Source organism: Rhinolophus ferrumequinum, chromosome 13 (genome assembly GCF_004115265.2).
Source record: "Rhinolophus ferrumequinum isolate MPI-CBG mRhiFer1 chromosome 13, mRhiFer1_v1.p, whole genome shotgun sequence".
Taxonomy (NCBI): Eukaryota; Metazoa; Chordata; class Mammalia; order Chiroptera; family Rhinolophidae; genus Rhinolophus; species Rhinolophus ferrumequinum.
Window position 1 is genome coordinate 48,749,149 of NC_046296.1, and position 19,858 is coordinate 48,769,006.

At 38.5% G+C, this 19,858-nt stretch overlaps 1 protein-coding gene across 10 annotated transcripts in view; it reads right to left on the reverse strand.

Moving 5' to 3' along the window:
• Nucleotides 1–19,858, reverse strand: part of LTBP1 (latent transforming growth factor beta binding protein 1) — a 348,164-nt gene that overhangs the window by 15,991 nt on the left and 312,315 nt on the right. For all 10 annotated transcript variants that reach the window (XM_033124736.1, XM_033124740.1, XM_033124734.1 and 7 more), the window contains 5 exons: nucleotides 15,272–15,448; nucleotides 14,490–14,576; nucleotides 12,481–12,609; nucleotides 11,675–11,815; nucleotides 10,527–10,697 (listed from right to left, as the gene is read on the reverse strand). In XM_033124736.1, the coding sequence (XP_032980627.1) occupies nucleotides 10,527–10,697; nucleotides 11,675–11,815; nucleotides 12,481–12,609; nucleotides 14,490–14,576; nucleotides 15,272–15,448 (705 nt within the window). The remainder of the gene's footprint in view (nucleotides 1–10,526; nucleotides 10,698–11,674; nucleotides 11,816–12,480; nucleotides 12,610–14,489; nucleotides 14,577–15,271; nucleotides 15,449–19,858) is intronic.

The following is a 19,858-nucleotide window of genomic DNA, read 5'->3' on the forward strand; positions in this document are numbered from 1 at the left end:
CATTATCATTATTAGAAGAGCAAACTCTAGGCATTTAATGTAATATTAAAGTAGCACTAAACATAGTCAATATGATTGATTATTCATAAATATGTCTTCCATTCACTTACAAGAAATAAGAATACTGCAAAGCAAAACTGAACTATTTTAAGACCCCTGTGTTTTATGATTTTCTCATATATTGCTATTTATCTTAATCTGAAATGACTCACTTGTTACATTTTGTTCTGGATCTGTTTAGAATGAGACACGGTCCTAGTAGCTCTTCCTTCTGGCAGTGATTTCTTTGGCTATTCTTTGTAGGCGACCTTAGATTAACATGTGAATGGTATTTTCTAGGGTTGAGCAGTGTACAACCAACACAACTGTTCACAACAGCCCTGCTTGCCACTGAGACTTGAAGCTCAGAACGAAGCATAAAGAAGTCATTATTGTACCTGCAGCTTCCCAAAGAACCAATCTTTTGTAATCTGCTTCTTTCTAAAGATTGGCTACTGATGCTGAGCAAAACAATTATCTCCCCAGTTTCTGCTCCTTGCAAATTTGTGTCAACACAAAGACAAGAATATGGTAGTTTTCTAAGCACCTTCTAGATGCTTTTCTCCCAATTACAAGAGGCACAAACTGCTGCATGAAGGGAGAGTAGACAAACTCTCCCTCACCTTTCCTCTGCCAGGCTTATCTGCCCTGGCCACGAGGTCCATATTTAAAAGGCAAGGACAGCCAGTGGCTTTGTTCTAGTCATAGTTGTCTTATAAGGTTAATTAAGAGAAGGTCAGAATAAATACAGCATTATTTGAACTCAAAACCTCAAACACAGAACAGGCTTTAAACAATTATATACGATGATCTTTCTCATAGCCCCACTCATCATAGTTCATGTTTCTTAAAGTACATTGCAACTATTCTTATCATTGAAGAGAAAATAAAAATCGTAACAGCAACAAAATTTAAATATGTGAAAGTAAAATTTTCACTAAAGAGCAAATGGCCTGGTAAAAGAGAACACTGACCAGGCGTTTCTAGAAAACTGAATGCTATTTATAATCGATGATTTCAAGTGAGAAAATTTAAACTGCTAAAAATTTTATTTTAGAGAGAAATTAGATGCTTCTTAATTAAAAATAAAAGTGTTGCTTTTGTGATCACGTTGTTCATTTTACATGCATGTCTTCATTTCTCTACTTTGGCTCTAATTTAGAAAGATTCTAACAGGACATCAGTGCAATTATTTATAGTCATAACACAATTTATCCTCTATTCAGAATATTTTATATAACAAAGTATGGTCAAATTCTTAGCCCATCAGGGCAATAGAGCTTTTAGGAAAATAAACACTGAATAAAACTGACACTGCAAAGTCCAAGCCATACACGGACTAAAATTTCAGAAGTGCTTATGACATCAACTGTAAATCTTTTCATCAAATTCCCCACATTTACCTGTCATCTAATTATCATTGACAATAGCTTCCACCAGTCCTTGAAATAGAGAGTTCATGCTTGGGTTTGCAGTTTAACCAGGTCTGCTCGTTCTCCCCAATGGCATTCCAAATACTTGCTGGCTCACCCTGACTCTGGGGAACCGGGTCTGGGAACTGCGACTTGTTCTAAGATTCTCCAAGTTCTGTCTCCAGCAGTTTAGCGGGAAATGGAGTCAGTGCTCCCCTCTAAGAGGGTTTGGTTTTGTTTTTTTTCTCCTTTTGAGCTTCCCCACTCTAAGGCAAACCATGTTTCCTTGTCTTCAAATACGTTTTTTTTTTTTTTTTTTTTTTAATTTATTGGGGTGACAATTGTTAGTAGAATTACATAGATTTCAGTTGTGCAATTCTGAATCACATCATCCATAAATCACACTGTGTGTTCACCACCCAGAGTCAGTTGATCAATGACACAATATGATGATAACCCACATGTGGCTTACTTACCCATTGCTTTCTCTTTCTCTAAGGCACCTGCCAAAGACAAAGGTGTTTTAAAAACCTACAAATCCTTTGTAGTATTTTTCCCGTCCTCCTTTTTGTACCTGGCTCCTCTGTCATTCATTCCCGTTTACTTATCCCCTTTCACAAGTCAGTATCTCTTTCCCAGTTTGGTCCTGTCTTGTGTGAAGTATCCGACCTCCCCCCCTAGCCCCACTGCCCTTCCTTCCCCAGGGTATATCATCTGGGGAAGAAGGAACAGTTAGCTCCAAACGGAAAATTGAGGCCCTTCTTTAAGTATGTATGATTTATACACACTTAGGGACAGTAGTGGGGACTGGAGAAGGTCCACAAAATGCAAATATAACCTTTTTCTCAACCCCAGTTGTGACGGCTAATTGCATGTGTTACCACGGCTAAGCCACAGGGTGACCAGATGTAATTGGTCAAACAGTCTTTTGGGTGTTTCTGTGAGGGTGTTTTTGGATGAGATAAACTTTCAAATTGCTAGACTGGAGTAAAGCCAATTGCCCTCCAGGATGTGGATGGGCCTCCTTGCGTTGAAGGCCAGAATAGAACAAAAGACTGACTGACCCTCCTTTGAGTAAAAGCTTTCTCCAGCCCACTGCCAGCAGCCTTGGACTTCATCTGCAACACTGGCACCTCCTGCCTGACAGCCTTTGAACTGGAAATTCAGCTCTCCGTGGGCCCCCCAGGTTTTGAACTTACTGGTTTTTATAATCACATAAGCCAATTTCTTATAATGAATGACTCAATCAATCAATCAATCAATCTCTCTGCTACTGTTTCTGTTTTTCTGGAGAACCCTGACAAATACACCAGTCAATCTTACAGGAATAGGGAAGTGTGCCATCATCAGTCTCAGCCATTAGTGTGGTAGGGAATCTCAAAGAAGGGAGCGCATCCCTTTAGAAGAAGACACTAATTCTTGAGGGAAGTCACATGAAGTTGAAGTAAAGCTTTTCTTTATTAATTTTATCTGCCCTATTATTCTCTAGGGTCACTGTACTAGAAAATCCCATAACCCTAAACATGCTCCTGTCTTTGACTCCTGCCTCCTTTCAAAGAGATTTCTAACACTGCATAACAAGGTTGCAGTGGGGAATAATCACTAGCTCATCTCATTTCCAGGAATAGGATTTGATTTACAATCATTGCTAACATCTACAAAGCATTTACTATATGCAAATATGTCACCCATGTTATCACATTTACCCCTCAAACAACCATGTTGCTATTTGCCATTTTACAAATGAGGAAACCAACAGAATGATCACCTGACATCACAAAGCTCTCTGTGCACAATTCACTACCAAGTTTTATTTTTCAACAATCCTTTGATAGTAAGAAAACATCTTTTCAGTAAGAAATATAAATTGCCTACTTGCCATCTCATACGGCATCCAATTCAGTCTAGTTCGATGGGTACCAAGATGGGTCCCAAGATGGGTCCCAACAGAACTGGACCACTTACCACTGAGACCCTGTCTCAGTTTACACATTCTGTGTGCAGGCATGGTAGCCACTCAATTTAGGACGCTTTTGATATCTTTCCATTTGATTTTAATTCTCCACTATAGTTTGTTAACAGCCACACTTTCTTTAATCACAGTCTTCAGGATCTATGATCAAAATGATAAATGCTTTCATACTCAGAGAGTATTAGTTACCATAACCTCACAAAAGAGTTCTCAACTCTGGCTGAAGGAGACTGAAGTAACTCGTCCAGTGCAATTGACAGAAGCAGTGCCAAAAGCAGAACGAGATCCCTGGACTGCCTAAACCGAAGGCGGTGACCATGCACTGTGCCTCACCAGCATGATGTTCCAAAGTTATTATTAACATTTTTTTGGAAAACATATTTCTTGGAAAAGTCGTGACTGCTGAAAAAAGCCGTGATTGCTGAAAGGCCTTTCGCAACCACTGCCCAGTTACAATATTTTTTCAAGTTTAGCCCATGAGTCAAATCCCTGTCTTCCTTCACACCTCCAAGGGTATTATGAATCTTCTTACACTGAGATTTGGGGACCATGTAAGGGTCATGCGTGGGTATGGAAGAAATCACAGTCAAGTACAAGAATAATCTGTATTCTCAGAACTCAAATTTTTGAATCAAACGTATCTATATATCTATATTTTCAAACTGCTCTCTCAGCAAAATGGGGAGGACCCATGCCTCTACATTCTAATCAATACTAGTATTTTATAAAACTTTTTAAACATTTGCCGATTTCTTTTGCGACACTTCAGTTTCCTTGGAGATTTTTTTTAACCACTCTCACCTTTCCATACCTGACTTTCATTAAGAATACTTAAACTTATGTGATTTTATTAACCAATGTCACCCCAGTAAACTTAATTAAAAAAAAAAAAAATACTTAAGGTTTAAAACACCTGTGATGCAGTACGTTATACTATCAATAGGTGGCACTCTCCCAACACACTAAGTGTCCCACAGAGACAATGTCTTAATTTCAAAGATTTAGATGAAGACTTTCTCAAGTCTTTGTGCTCATTTTACGTACAATAAATCTAATTATTTAAATAATTTACTTAACATAAGTGTAATTATTTTAAGAAGATAACCAAGACACTGGGATCCCTGGGTACTTAAATCCAGTCTTCAAATGTGTCTAATTTTCTTTCACTTGCAGGTCAAAAGGTTTTTATTTCCCTGAGATAATGACTCCCTATATATCTTGTAATCCACAGGTACATTTTCCAGAAAATTTAAGTTGATACTTTTAAGAGTATCAATAAATCAAAACATTAAAAATTTGTTTTAGGTAAGTGCTAGGATTACCAACAGTTTTATTCACTGAGAATTACTGACTTGCTCTAATCTCTTAATTCATCAAATATATATTAGGTATCTATTTCACCCACCAGTGTGCTAGACTCTGATGCGGAGCTGATGAGACACCATCACTAAGTTTGCTAAGCTTACTGCCTAGTTCTAAAGATGTAGTTTTTCTCTGCTCTAAGCATGCAGTGTATGAGAAAATTTAAAAATCTCACCCTTTTCACTTGGTGGCTTTTACATTCTAAGGGATACTACTGCTCTAAGATGTGCTTTGAGAGCTTGGGGCAAAAGGGACGGCAGACAAAGAAGTCATTAAGAGGCATGGATATTGACCCAGGAGGCCAGGGTTTGAATCTGCCACTTACTGATGATGATATGACCATGGTGGGAAACAGTCTTCTGGGCCTCAGCTCCTCCTCCAGCAAAAGGAGGCAGTTAGACACCGCCTTCATAGGATGGCTGGTGGAATATCTTCATTGATGGAAAGCATTTTGAACAGTACCTGGCACTGTGCCATATACATGTTAGCTACCATTATTTTTTTACTCCAGTGGAACAACCAAGCTACAGAAAACCCAATAAACTCCGTATCTACCAAAGATTTCAAAGTTCAGATATTCCTATTATTTTCTCCCAGCATGGCACTGAAAATTCCCAGCAAGATCAAGTCATAACCATCCTCTCTCACTTATGATTTGCATACAATGGTTTGCTTTTCCTGACTTGGTTTTCCAAATCGCTTTTTCTCTCAGAAGCTGGCATGCTATCATGATAAAGAACTCATATTTGAGAGTCCTCCCAAAGCAGTTCAGCCCCTCCCTCAAAATATTTTAAGAGTGGGCAGGATTAGCTGGTATTGAAAGGGAAAATAAGAGGAGGCAGGGACAGGAAGAAGGGAACTACAGCCTCCAGAAGTCGAGGATGGGAGGTTGTCAGTACACGACCACTTCAACAAACTGTTCACTGTTGCATCTGCTGTGCCACCCGCCATGGTCTGGAACCTTCTCGTAATGCCTGGTCTGGCCTCCAAGACTTTATTTGAGGATTGAAATGAAATCCTAAGCAGGCCCCCAAATGTACTGAATTATACAACCATGTAATTTTCCTCACGTATAGTTACCCTAACACAATCCATCATTTCCCCGGCATGTGGTACAAGCCATAAGATGCCACCTAACTTCAGAGAACACTATTTAAGGAGCCACTCCCACCGCCTCCAACTACCAGTATTCATACATGTAGTTGCTAGCAGGAACTAGTGCCCATGACCTCTTGCACCAGAAGTGTGAAAGCCTGTTCCGGAGCCAAAACTTTCCTTTACACTGCACTTTAATGCTCAAAGCTGATGACAAGTGCTGCGATTTAGTCCTCAAATTCCTCCAGCACTGTTTCCATCGGTAACTAATTGTTCCGCAAAGCCGTGCTGCACTCCTAAGGAGACTGGGGAAGTATCTGACAGGCTGGGATTAATCCAGTGCTCATGTTAACGTGGTCCTTCTCAACTAGCAAAATATCCACGGACAGCCTATTTAAAAGGTTCAGGGACAGACATGATGAGCAAACCAGTTTTAAAATTCACACATTCTTTGCTTCCTCTTTGAAAAAGTCGTAACAGCATTAAAGTCAGTTTTAATCAAATCAAGTTGGATGCCACGAGATGTCCCTAAAACCTCGCTAGTGTGCTCGGAGGACCAGCAGCAGCTGCCTCACCTTGGGACTTGTTAGGAATGCAGAATCCTACCCACCTCTCTCCATCCGGGAACCAGAATCTGTTTTCTGACAAGATCTCCAGGCAATTGATATGCCCATGAACGTTCATGAAGCAATGGCTAGATGAGAAAGTTCTATATGAGGATAATTATTTCTGCATTGGTCTGCCCTAAATTCATGTTCAGATGCTATTAGGTAACTGCCTATTTTGTAAGATCCTTGCAGTTCAGACACATTTGAAAATGTCTGTGATCTGAGTCACTTACAGGAGTAGCAACAGCTGCTAATAACTTCTGAAAGCTTCATGTGTCAAGCACTATTCTAAGTGTTCAGGTATTAACTTATTTAATTGTCACAAGAGCCCTGTGAGGCAGGTGATATTGTTTTCACGTGAGGACACCAAGGTACAGAGAGACACAGTAACAAGGGTGTGTAGATAAGAAGTCACCAAACCAAGATTCGAAGCCTGGCCACCCAGTTCCAGAGCCCACGTGTTAACCCCGATGCTCTAGCCCCTCTCGCTTTCCATTCTCCAGTAGTAATGTGCTCAATGGGAGATGGATTCTTAGAGGTATGACTAGGACACCAGGTGCTAATCGAGGGAATGCTAGCTTGTCATACAACCTCCATTCCAGCTCCAGGCCCATCATTTTAGGTCTAAGAAATATTCTTCTGGGCTGCCTAACTAATTCCTATATTCCGACTTAAATACTTAGAACAATGCTTTTCTTTTTTTAATTTACATTTTAAAAATTTTTCAATTACAGTTGACATTCAATATTATATTAGTTTCAGGTGTACAGCATAATGGTTACGGATTATGAAACTTATGAAGTGACCCCCCCCCCATAAGTTTAGTATCACCAGAACAGTGCTTTATCAACGTGTGTTCTCCGGGTTCTTACCAAAAGAGCCTAAGTGGGTGTTCTCCCAACCAGCATCCCCAGGATCTTTGATGTTAATGAACTTATATATTGGAGGTTAACATAATAATTCAGTTGACAAAGACTACCATGGATTTCAAAAGTAAAAGGTTAAAAACCACAGATTTTAAGGATTTGGCTGCTTATATACTAGACATTCTGGAGAATTAATCATAAGTGCTGCGCATATATAAACCAGAAAAAGTGTAGCAATCATGCACATTATTTTTTACATTTGGCACGTATTTATTTCCTGATACCCCATCCTTTCCTAAATATATTATACAGTACATATTTGTTCACAGGTATTTGTTCAAATTTACGTTTGAACTGAGTGTCGTAAAATCTCAGTTAAAAAGAATTGATGTTGTATTCTAAACTTCACTTCTAACAGCAAAATATTTGAATATTCTTTTAAAGAAAAGAATAAGTGAATGAACTAATCAGAAACAGTTTGGGAGACAATGAGGAAAAACTGAGGGTTGCTAGATGGGCGGGAGGGGTGGGGGGTGGGGGGGAGGGTGAGGGGATTGGAGGGCAGTCGGTGACCACAGGATGGCCACGGGGTTTGAAAATTAATCTGGGGAACGTAATTTGGTGGTTACCAGAGCGTAAGGGGGTTGGGGGGTGGGGGATGAGGGTGAGGGGGATCAAATGTATGGTGATGGAAGGGGAGCTGACTCTGGGTGGTGAACACACAGTGTGATTTATGGATGATGTGATACAGAATTGCACAACTGAAATCTATGTAATTCTACTAATAATTGTCACCCCAATAAATTAAAAATAAATTTAAAAAAAATGTAAAAAAAAAAAAAAAAAAAACGTAGGCAGTTAAATGTGATTTTCAAAGGCACTGGCTTGTCAGATTTACATGCAGTCAGTACTTAATATCACAGGATCAGGATGGGAGACTAAAATGTAAATGCATGCAGAGCCTTTCTAAAGGAGTTTCCATGACAGTAAGCATACCATAACTCAACTGTCAGGGATGTAAGTAGAATATGTACAAAGCTCCTACGTGTCAATAAGACAGAGACACAGAGTCCAACAACAACCACCAAAAAATAGGCAAAGGATATGATAAACAATTCACGGACTAAGGAACACAAATCACATAAAAGTGCTCAAATGCTCTAGAAATGAGGAAGATGCAGATAAAAACCCCTCTACACCCATCTGATAAAAACAGTTTTAAAGACAGCGGTAGAAGCGTATGAGGGACAAGTCATTTCAAACACTGCCAATGTGAGTGTAAATTTGCACAATATTTTTGGAGGGTAATATAGTAAATTTAAAGTGTACATACGTCCTGATCCAGTATTTTCCTTTGTAGAGATTTTCTTACAAAGGTACTCCTGTAGGTATATGTGGGATACATACGAGTACATGAAGGTTCAATGCAGCATTGTGTACAACAGGAAAACCAAGATTGAAGCAGGGTGAGGCAGGGGACGGACCACCCAAATGTCCAGGACGGGATGTGAGTAAATAAAACATGGTACATCCATAAAACAGAGTCTATGCAGCCATTTATCTTTCATCAGTTCTTCCATCAGTTCTAAGTTACCACAGATTGTAAAAATGCACCTTGACATATTAGATGTTAAAATGTGGAAAAATGGCTTGTGGCCACTGTTAGATGCAACCAGTTCTAAGATACTCTCAATCTCAGAGATGAAGAGTAAAACAATAAAGAAAGTGTGCCCTCGATCGATGTTATGGATTTCAGTTTAAAAAAAATATTCTTTTAAATACAAATATGTAACAATAACTAATATAAATATATGATAACAATTAAAGTGTAGGAAAAAACGCTTGGATGACTCAGGCCCCACTGTATTCACGATGGATCTCGCTTGCTTCTCATGGTGGCATCTGCCTCCATCATACCATTCCCTGTGTCCCTGCTCTACCTTCATCCTCCCAGCCCCCACAACACAGACATCTCCATTTTTACAGATGAGCTGCACATTTTTCCTACGTCATGCAGCTGCCCTGGGCAGTTGTGGATTCTAGCCCAGCCTGTCTTGCTCCAGAACCTGCCCTCCTCCTTCCACTTCTGGGCTACTATCACTGCCATCTATTTCTTGATGCATTTGCTCTTTATCCTTTGCTATTCCTTTTCCTTTTGCAACATTTCCAATTAATTTTTTATGCTACATTGGTTTTACATTATTTCCAAACTTAAAAGCTAATTTGTGAAATAGCTTGGAAGTTGCCTTCTAATTAAATTAACTAAAAATGAATGCCTTTCCTCTTTTCAAGCAATTCCCTTCTTGACCATTCTGAGACTTTGTTCATTATAAACTCATTGGCTTTATATGCACACAGTGTTTCTCTAGCTGTAACAAACTGATTTTAGAGTCAAAGACAAAATGATACACTAAACACTTTCAAGTGCTTTCCTTTGATAAGCAGGAGTAGCTACAGTGCTGAGAAGAGAAATAAGCAATGAATGCAGAACTCTACAGTCACTAAGGAGCCCAGCCGGGGACCTCAGTCAGCATCCTCCAGTCCTTCTCCAACGCGAAGAGAAGGGATGAAATCAAAAGCTTTGCCTGCTGTGTTTTCTCCAGTTTACCAAAGGTTTAACCCTAGATCTAGAACTTGAAAGGAGATTTGTTCAAATATGTTTTCACTCACTTTCTACTCTCTTCCTTTATTGTTCTAACACCTTTCTTCACTGAAAGGTGACATAAAAATTTGACATAAAAATTTGAAGATTTTTTTTTTATAGTCCCTAATTTTTTATAGTCTCTGAATACTTTTTGCTCAGAGTAGAAACTATTAGTAATGAGAAGGACTGTAGGAAATAAAAGAAGCATCAGGATATATAAATTCTAAAGACCTCTGCTACCAACTGCTAAGTTGCATCATCTTTCTTTGGGTCATTTATCATTCTTTGGGGAAATGGAATGAGGATTTCAAAAATTAATGATAGGGTCTGGATTGGAGGTAAACCAGAAGCCAGATGTTTATGCAATCCTGTTCTTCCCCTCCCTACACACATACACCTCTGCTGAAAGTAAGATATCAGGAGGGAAAGTGAAGACACATGAGTAAAAGAGAATCATCAGGGTCCACAGGAGGTGAGAGGAACGTGTTCTGAAAGGCCTCCAGCAGAAAGCAGTGGATAAAGGCTCACCTGAATCTTTCATGGGGCAGAGGGCACACTGCATACCCCAGGCCTCTCCATACAAACAGCAGCACTCCGTGTAAGTCGTCTGCTTGCCAACAAGAGGCCGGCTACACACATACTCGTCACTCAGATGCTCCCAGCACAGATCTTGGTAGACATCAGTTTCTTCGATTTGTTCTGAAAGGGAAGACATGGTTCCATGACAATTGCACTGTTATTCCTATTTCATAAACACTGTGGTGAAAGCCAGCAAGTCTCAAAGTTTCCATCCCTATTTCTAAGAGTGACTTCCAAGTAAAAGTCTGAAGCCAGCCTGGTCTTTCCATGGATCAAACCTCTGTCATCTCCTACTGGGTGTCATTCCATCAGCTGAAATTCAACCTGCCCATCGTGTTCCAGTTACATCCTTCCCTCTACAGTTTCCGTCATTACATAAAACACCCTGTTATCTTGCCTATACTTCATAATCCTGATGGACTTCTCATTCTTTCAATCTTTGCCTTTTCACATTTACTCCTCTGTCAAATCCTCCCACTTCTTTCTATATAACATTTTTTAGATTGAGGCTCTCTCACGCATTTCTTCTGCCAAAGCCTTGGAATAGTGACACTTCATCCTAGAGTCCGAAATCCTAACCTTTCTACCTCTCAATTGCTTTCATCCAAAGTAGTCTCCTGATGTGATGATGGACTGCTCAATCATGCCGGTTATCAGTGGCACATCTCCTCATCGTGGAAGAACAGAGATTCCCATCAATGGCCTTCAGGGTTCTCCACCTCCTTGCTGAACTGCACCCTGTGTTCTGCCCAGCCTCATCTACATCCTCCAGTGCAATCTAGGGAACCTCCTGAACCTCTATATCTTCCTCAGCTGCCTTTAAGGGTTAAGTGTTTTCAACCATCAGGCACGGAAGAGCTCTGCCATGTGCTCAGTCACTCCATATTCTGTTTCTATTAAACCAGTATGTTCAGGGTATTACATCTCGTATGTACTGATGATATGCATCTAATGATTTTTCTCAGCATCTCATTTTCATTATTTCAAAATACCCAAGGAATCAATTTTTCTCTTTCCTAATAGCTCACATTTAAGTCAAAAGGAAAATCTTATGACATTTATTTGGACACAGACTTGCATTTCACCTCCCAACATACCGTGTGATTCAGTTGGTCGTATACACCTTTTTTCTGAGGCATCCAGGACCATAGGATGGGTACAGAAGCAGTTATAAGAACCTTCCGTGTTAATGCACTGGCCATCAGTACAACTGTTGGGATCTTGACACTCATCCATATCTTAAGAGAAAAAAAAAAGGATTAAAGAAAATCAGCAACCAGTTGTACCTCATATACTTACCAAACTTTATACACTGCTAAATTTAGTCCACATTCCAGGGGCTGCCATAGTTTAATTAACTACACATCATCATCCAAAAGAGAACAGCTCTGACTATAAAACTGTGAAGTTGTATTGATTGGAAAAATAACATTGCCCTGCTGCTGCTGCTGATGTTAAATGAGGAAAGAAAACATTTAAGAACGGGATATGCTTAGAAATTTAAGATAAAATGCCTCTTTATGATAGCTTTAAAGTTCTTTCCTTTTGCTGTGTTTTTCTGTCTACCGTACATGGTTTTCTGCTTAAGCATTGAAGTCTGGGTCAGTATTTAAAAATGACTTTCACTTTCATGGTATGAGTGATGAAATAGGAGGTTCCCCAGACCAAAAGTGACCTGAATTATAATTCCACATTGAAAATTAACTCTTTGTTTGAAATCTATTCAAATAGTAGTATGGAGGTTTTTTATTTTCTTAAATCTTGCTCAAGAAAAAGATTCATAAAACATTTACAGATCTTTTAACAGGTGATTAAGAATCAAAGAAATTCTGTTTTTACTACACAGTGTTACTTTTTTCTGTCTGTGTATTTTCACAGCACACTATATCCTCTTGAAACTTACCAAAGCACTGCAATTTGACGGGATCATAGTATGTCCCTTGCTTACAGTAGCATTCATAACCAGGCTGAGTGTTCAAGCAGAAGCCATTTTTACAGATTTCTTGTCCAAAGAGTAGGCATTCATCTGCATCTGTGTGTGGGGCGGGGGAGGGGAAGTGGAGAAACAGAAAGAAGGATTAGGTATGGTCTTTTAGTTAAAAAGAAGTCTAACCGATATTGGCCTTCACATAAGATACTGTGATATTTATATTCCAAAGAATCTTAAAGACACAGCAACACAAAATTCTTAAAGGTAGGACTAATGCACAGATGCACAATCAGGTTTGTCTGTGATATTTAAGGAACAAGGCTCAAAATATTATTAGAGAAGTTATATTTGTATATATGGTTTCTGGGATGCTATCTTGTATTTGATGAAACAGTCTATGACATTCTACAATGGCCCCCACACTATTCTCTAAAGAATGTGCCTTTAAAGAACTGTGCCTTCCTATAAATGTATGTATTTTGGCCCATTAATTAGTTGTAATGAAGAAAACTGAGAAGAGTATGATGCAACTTGATGGAAGTCTTCTTTCTGGATGATAACGATAAGCTAATGAAAGCACAAGTTGCTAAGGGAGTTGGCAGACCCATTTCTCCACAGAATTTAGACTGCTTACCATCTCCCAAATCTCAGTTTATTCAATGATAAACTGAAGATAACAGGAACATCTCCCTGATTCAATGATAGAAAAACCCATGTACAGAATTCAGTATACTCTCAAAAAGTGATAGCTTTTATTGCTATCATTATCATCAGTTCTCGCATTTTAGAGCTAATGTCGTTTAGTCCTCATTTTAAAAATTGAAGATTCCACGGATAAATTGCTGAAAGTTATACAGCTGGAAAATGGCAAAACCAAGCTCAAACTATATGGCTGTTTGGACTTAAAATTCTTGCAACCCTTCACAGTGCTGCTAAGATAGAGGAAAGAAGAATTTAGTTTTCTCTAAAATGGGATGACTTTGTGGTGAAATCAGGACTTTGTTCCATAATACAAAATGAGAACTACATCTCTGCAAAAACATAATATACAATATTTGTGAACTTGAAAAATCATTAAACACATATCATCAACCAAGTCTTGTTATTTAATTGGACTAAATCATAGATGTATTTAAAAAACACATATGGAACTTCTTACCCAGCTACTGAATTATACCATATTATTAAAGTCCTAGCTTTCCAAAATTGGAGGAACAGTAAAGAAGTTTTAGTCTGTTTTCCATTGACTTAGCAATTTTCAATATTAAATTTTACAGAAAAAAATCACTTTGCATATAAAAGTTCTTAATACCTCTATCGCGGAAATATCAAGAGTGAGTGATTAATGAGGAAATATTCATACATGTGGTTTAGATTTCACCAAAATAAAATGGCTGCACATTTATTTTAGAATTACAGACTAATAGCATTAAATATATAAAACACATCTACTTTCGCTTTCTTCGTTTTCATTCCTTATGATGAATCTGTGGCTGTTGGTAGAAGGTCCGACTTAGAAACAGTACGATGAGTTCTACAACAGCAAGAATTTTAGCTCTGCTGATGACCGTTAGAGACCAATACAATGATGGTCAAATTTATACGGTCCTAACATATGATTTCTAATACACTTCTGGAATAAAAGGATATTTATTAATTGCAGAATTTTGCATTAGGTACTGGAACATATATTATCTCATTTAATCCTGTAACTTTTGAGACATTATTCCTATCACAGAGATGGAAACTGAGACGGTTAAGTGACGTCCCACCATCACACAGCCTTAAGTATTCCAACTCCCAAGCCATGCACGGCTCTGTCGAGAGTCCATAGGAGCTTTTGTCCAAAGGTAGAATTAAAGGTTTTGGAATCAGTTTCCATGGCTTATAAGAATTCTAATTCTGTCTGACGCAAGCCATGCTTTTACTTGAATGTCTGATAGGGCACATATCTTGAAAATTCATTAGTACTTGATTCTCACCTTTATAGTTCTCGCCTCCAACATCGTAAGAATATTCGCCAACGGGGACAAAACCTTTCCCTTTAGGACACATTTCAGTGAATTCAGCTGATTTCAGGAGAGACAAGGAAAAAAAAGGAAGTTGAAAAAAGGAAAAAAAAATCAACATCTTCCATGAATGTGTATTTTAAATTCAGTTTTTGCTTTCTCATACTCAGTAACTTTAAGGCAAATCATGCCACTTAATTCAGGCAAATAAATTCAGTACAATCCCCAAAATTATGGATTAGGTGCAAATAAGTCTAAATATTTCAGAAGTTTACTTATAGTGTTTTAAAAAACTTTCTAGTTCACCCACATTTTGTTTACCCATGTTTTACTTGAAGTTATGATTTCTTTCTCCATAATTGTGGTCTCTAGTATTTTAAAGGTTTAATAAGAATCCACCAAGCAAATCTTAGCTTAAGTATGCAATGTCTAGTTATGGATAATGCTGTGTCCTTGTTAGCAAAAAAGACTGGTTTTAATTTTAAAATGGGATAAAACTTAATTATCTTTCTAGCAGTCTATTCAGCGATGGATAGAAGTTTTAGAATACAGATTGAGGTGGGATGACGGTAATGGTTCCAGATCTGAATGAAATTCACTATTAGGTAATCTCACCGCAATGTGAATATGGTAGCTACCAGCGAATGTCATCATTTCAAAGGTTCAGTGTAGTAACCAATATGAGGACATTCCAAGACCCGTGGACACCACTGGACCAGACACGAGAGTGACTCCACCACTTAGCTGACTCTTACCAGTCCCCAAGACGGGGCAGGGGAAGATCTCACAGTTGTCTCCCCACCCAGCACCAGAAGTACAGCAGCATTCTTGTTTGGTGACGTTGGGGGCCAGCACATTATCACAGAGACTGGCATCGTTGAGATTATAGTAGCATTCTTTCTTTTCTTCTCTGGGTGGCTCTACCTCTACATCTTAACAGAGTGGAGAAAGTAAAAAGACGATTGACAAGACATATCAGGTGTATGTGTCTCAAAACGGCGTAGAAGACACAATGATAACAGAAGACCGGGTGTGTCAGTAGCATTTCATTTACTGAAAGCTGCTTTCCACGGTTAGTGCTAGATTCTTCCACTGCAAGACAAAAATGTCCTCGAATCCTGAATTTTGGTGGATTTCTAATATACCCCAAGAGTGTAAATCTGTCCAAGTCATTTCCTTTTACATTAACCAATTACTTTCTTCTTCTAAATTGGGCTGTGAGTAAAGTTTCCATATCTGCTTTCTTGCCAAACATAGGACTGTTCTTTACTGAGCTATAACACCTACTTAAATCAATGAAAATTTTCCCCAACACTTGACCAGAGATGCGGGGCCACACATAATATTTAACCCTTAAGTGGTTATTTGAACCAACCATGCCCCCAGTCTTTACTGAATAGAACAAAGCAGAAGATGGTGACCAGAAAAATACTGCAGTAGCCTGGAGTCTATAAAATAACCTTTCATTACTGAAAATCTAACGACTTAAATTGCTGCAAATATATGACTTTGAATGAAATAGTGAGTGCCAGGTAAGCATCAAGGTAGAATTTCAAGGCTGGTTCTAGTCCCGGCTCAAGTGTATCCTAGAGGAAAATACATTCTTAACAGATTCAGTTTAACCCTCTGTGATAAAAGACAAACAAAGTGATGTGATAGAATACAAATGATGAGAACAAAATCCACCTACTGTTAGATAATACCAAAAATAATTTAATCCCATCAGATTTAAAGTCTATGAACAAGTTTGTGTTTTTCAAAAATGATCAATATTTTAAAAATGGTCAATATTAGACTTTGCAAGTAATCTAACTCCTTCCCTACCATATACTATGAAGTTCAAATTACTGCCTATGATCCAGTTAGAATTTATTAAGTTTTCCTTTTATGCTACATCAAATAAGAAGCTGACTACCACCGTGACAACTGCTTAGATGAACTCTAGTGAAATTTTTTCATGAGAACTCTGCTGTTTCCAGTTTTTTGTGTTGTTTTTTTTTTTTGGCGGGGGATGGGGGGGGACCTGTAGGGACAAAAGGAAGACATTTGCCAGTGAGCATAAGACTATAAGACTTTAATGTCAACACTTACCTTTTTTTTTTTTTGAAGTTGTTAGATTAGAAAAACGTAAGGAGTTATTTTCAAAATAGCTTCCTCTAGATTTATTTTGGCAGCGTCAGGTTGACTGTGGAAACTTGATTAGTATACCAACGAGCAATGGTGTTTTTAAAATGTAAGGATACAAAATTCTCTTAGAAAAGCTGCTGCCCTTTCTTTCCTCTTATGGCATTAAAAACAAGCAAGGCAGCAAACAAGTTTGAACATCCCTGTTATTCTTAGAACACAGAGTAGCAAAGATCCCTTGCACACTTGATTCTGGCTAATTCTCAGATTATTCTGTCTTTGACAGATTTCAACTTGGACTCTAAGTTAGTGTTAATAGCTGATGACAAATTCAAACCTAGAGTAAGTGTCCAGGAAAAAAACTGAAATGCTGATTCCTATGCAGCAGTTTTACCAAGTGGTTTTAAATCATTTCCTTGTGTGTGAAGTTGGATACAACCTGCCATTTTCCTCATCTCATCTAGCTTTTATCGTGTGTTTTGTCCACTCCAGTGGCACAGATCCCTACCAGGCATCCTCTTCAAGAGGGGCTCCAAGCTCTTACACGTGGAATCATTTGGGGAAACTAAGAGTAGGTATTTTAAATTATTATTAAATCAATCATGAACCCTGTGGAACATCTGATAAACTTCCTCCAATGTTTGTGAATAAACTGACACCCTATTACTAACTCTGCTCAATTATTTTATTCAGTTGGCCTAAAAACACAGCTAGCTAGCTATTAATGAACATAAAATAGAAATATAGATCAAGTAAGCAACACAACTAGTTTAGCCAATCAAGTTTACAGTTTGGGCTAAAAGAGGGCTCAATAACTGTTTTGTTTTGTTTTTTAATTGTGTACAAAGTTGTAGGTATGTCATGGTATTTATTATACGTCACTGAAGGCTGCTACAGTCACAGGTAATCAGAACCCACAGGCTTCTGCCTGAGTCAAGCTATGTCAAAAATTACATATACATAAACACTGTTTTCTACAATGTTTGTAATACAGCATAAAAGCTAAGCAATAAGATAAAATTATCTTTGCTGTTTTTCCTTTTTGTTTGCAAGGAAATTCACAGATTATTGCATAAGGGAAACAATCAATAATATCATTGTAGTATTCTGGTTTTACATTGGTTATTTCAAGTTTTGCTCCTATTTTCTTTCCAAGCAGTTTGAAAGTTCAATGTTTACACAGCTGAAATTGAGGGTTAGTCAGGCCCTCATCCGTGTTTGGAAAGAGAAGCAAATTCTTTTTGAAAAACTGGTCCACAAAGGTCATTCTGAGAAAAACTACAATTTCCCTATCTTCCTAACCATTAAATAATTAACTTCCTAGAGCATTTTTTTCCACTGGGGGAACACTCTAATCAGTAAATACATGGAATGTGATTTCCTTAAAGAATCTCTGTATGAGTTTAGGTCATTGCTGCCAGGGAAGAAATGTTTTCATTGGAAAACAATAAAAAAAAAAAAAAAAAAAAAAGGCAATGGTTATAGAAAGTGCCAAGCATTAAAAAGAATGACTTCTTTTCTTACATATATTATGAATAAGATTAGCCAAACTATGTATCTCATGCCACGGACTTCTAAGAAATATATGCATTACTTCTCCTCTAGCATTTTCAGATACAATTTTTCAATTTGTTTTAAGAAGTTGGCTTCACATCTGTATATACACAGCAATTTGTGTATTTTAATCCTGGGGGTATGACTGGTGATAAGAAGTTGAGTTTTTGGACCTTTTGCTTGTGTGCTTTTTTGGAAGAAACTTTTACAGAAGCCTTTTCATGGGCTTTGCAGAGTAACTCCATTAGACAGATCATGCAGATTATAAAGCATCTTCTCTTTCCAGAAGAGAACATTTAAGTTGGGTCCAACGCCCCAGTGCCATGTGCTTTCCCAGACTTCTAAGGAACTCAGCTATCTTAGCATCTCAATTAGCATGAGTGTGTTTTGCTTTGTCTGTTTTCATTTTTTTTTCTCTTTGAGACAAATGGGGAGGGGGCAGCAGTAATTCTTGCAGGTGTGGCGCTCAGCTGCAAGGCCAGAGAGATAGTCGGGCACCCTTGCTCTGACTGGAAAGGAGAAGGTTGGAGCTGTAGGTGCTGCTCGTGGAGTTCCTAGATGCTTCTAACAGCTCCGTTTCACTTGGTTGGTCAGACAGAAGAGGGTGCGGGCATTCACTTACAGGACTGCTTCATCCTTTAATCATTCCCCAAGTATGTCTCCACTTAGGTTTGCAGTTGGGGTGAGGAAATCTGGAACATTTTTTTTGGTTAAAGCTGACGAGCATTCTAAATGGACCTTTGTCATGATTTTGCTTTCCATTTACAACGTGCTCTGAAGGTCTTTCCGTATTAATCCTCTATACCCTCTGGGACGGACAGTCAGCATTGTGACAATGACCAAAGAGTAATGGCACAAACAACAGCTGGCCACAGTGCCGAAGAAGACATCAATTTATACAACTCTGTGAGTGTGGTAAGGTTCAGTAACTCAACAGAATTACTCAGGAAGCTTCAGTCTCTTTTTTATTTTTAAAATCACCACAGGCACTCATGTTTTCTACCAACTCATGTTTTTAATGAGAAAAGGAATTCTAGTGTAATAATGTTCCAAGGAGGAGTAAAAGAGAACTTGGAAATTCATATGTATCTTTTTTCCCCTAGTTTTCTCATTCAAGGACTTGGAAGATGAGGGGTGTGTGTGTGTGTGCGTGTGCATGTGTGTGTGAAGTGGAATTCAGGAGAAAGCCACTTGGTGAGTTTCAGGAAACAAATACTGACAATAGGAAATGACTGGATATGAAGGGGTGTAAATAAAAAAGAAGACTGTGGAAAGGTGGTGACTTCCGATAATAAAAGATGTGAAAGAAGTCAAAATAAAGGTTAGAAAGTGAAAAACAAGAGGAAAAATGTTTTGATAGAAGATTCTTCCACACAGCTCCCATCCTTAAAGAGGTGAGTCAGGTGGGGAGTCAGGTCAGGCCAGAGCTGGGAGAGCAAGTCCTGGGCATCTACGCCACATTGCGGAAGGATGGGGTGGGCAAGGTTATCATGACAGGCTGCCTGGAGGAGTTGACATTTGAGCCACATTCTTGGAAAAATTTTTTAAAAATTTAAAAATTGGCCAGCAAATAAAGTGTGATTAGGCGAGGAGGAAAAAGTATAACTGCACTTAGCTCTGTGTGGGCAGAGTGGGCTGAGGGGATACCTTACGTGTAGAAGGAG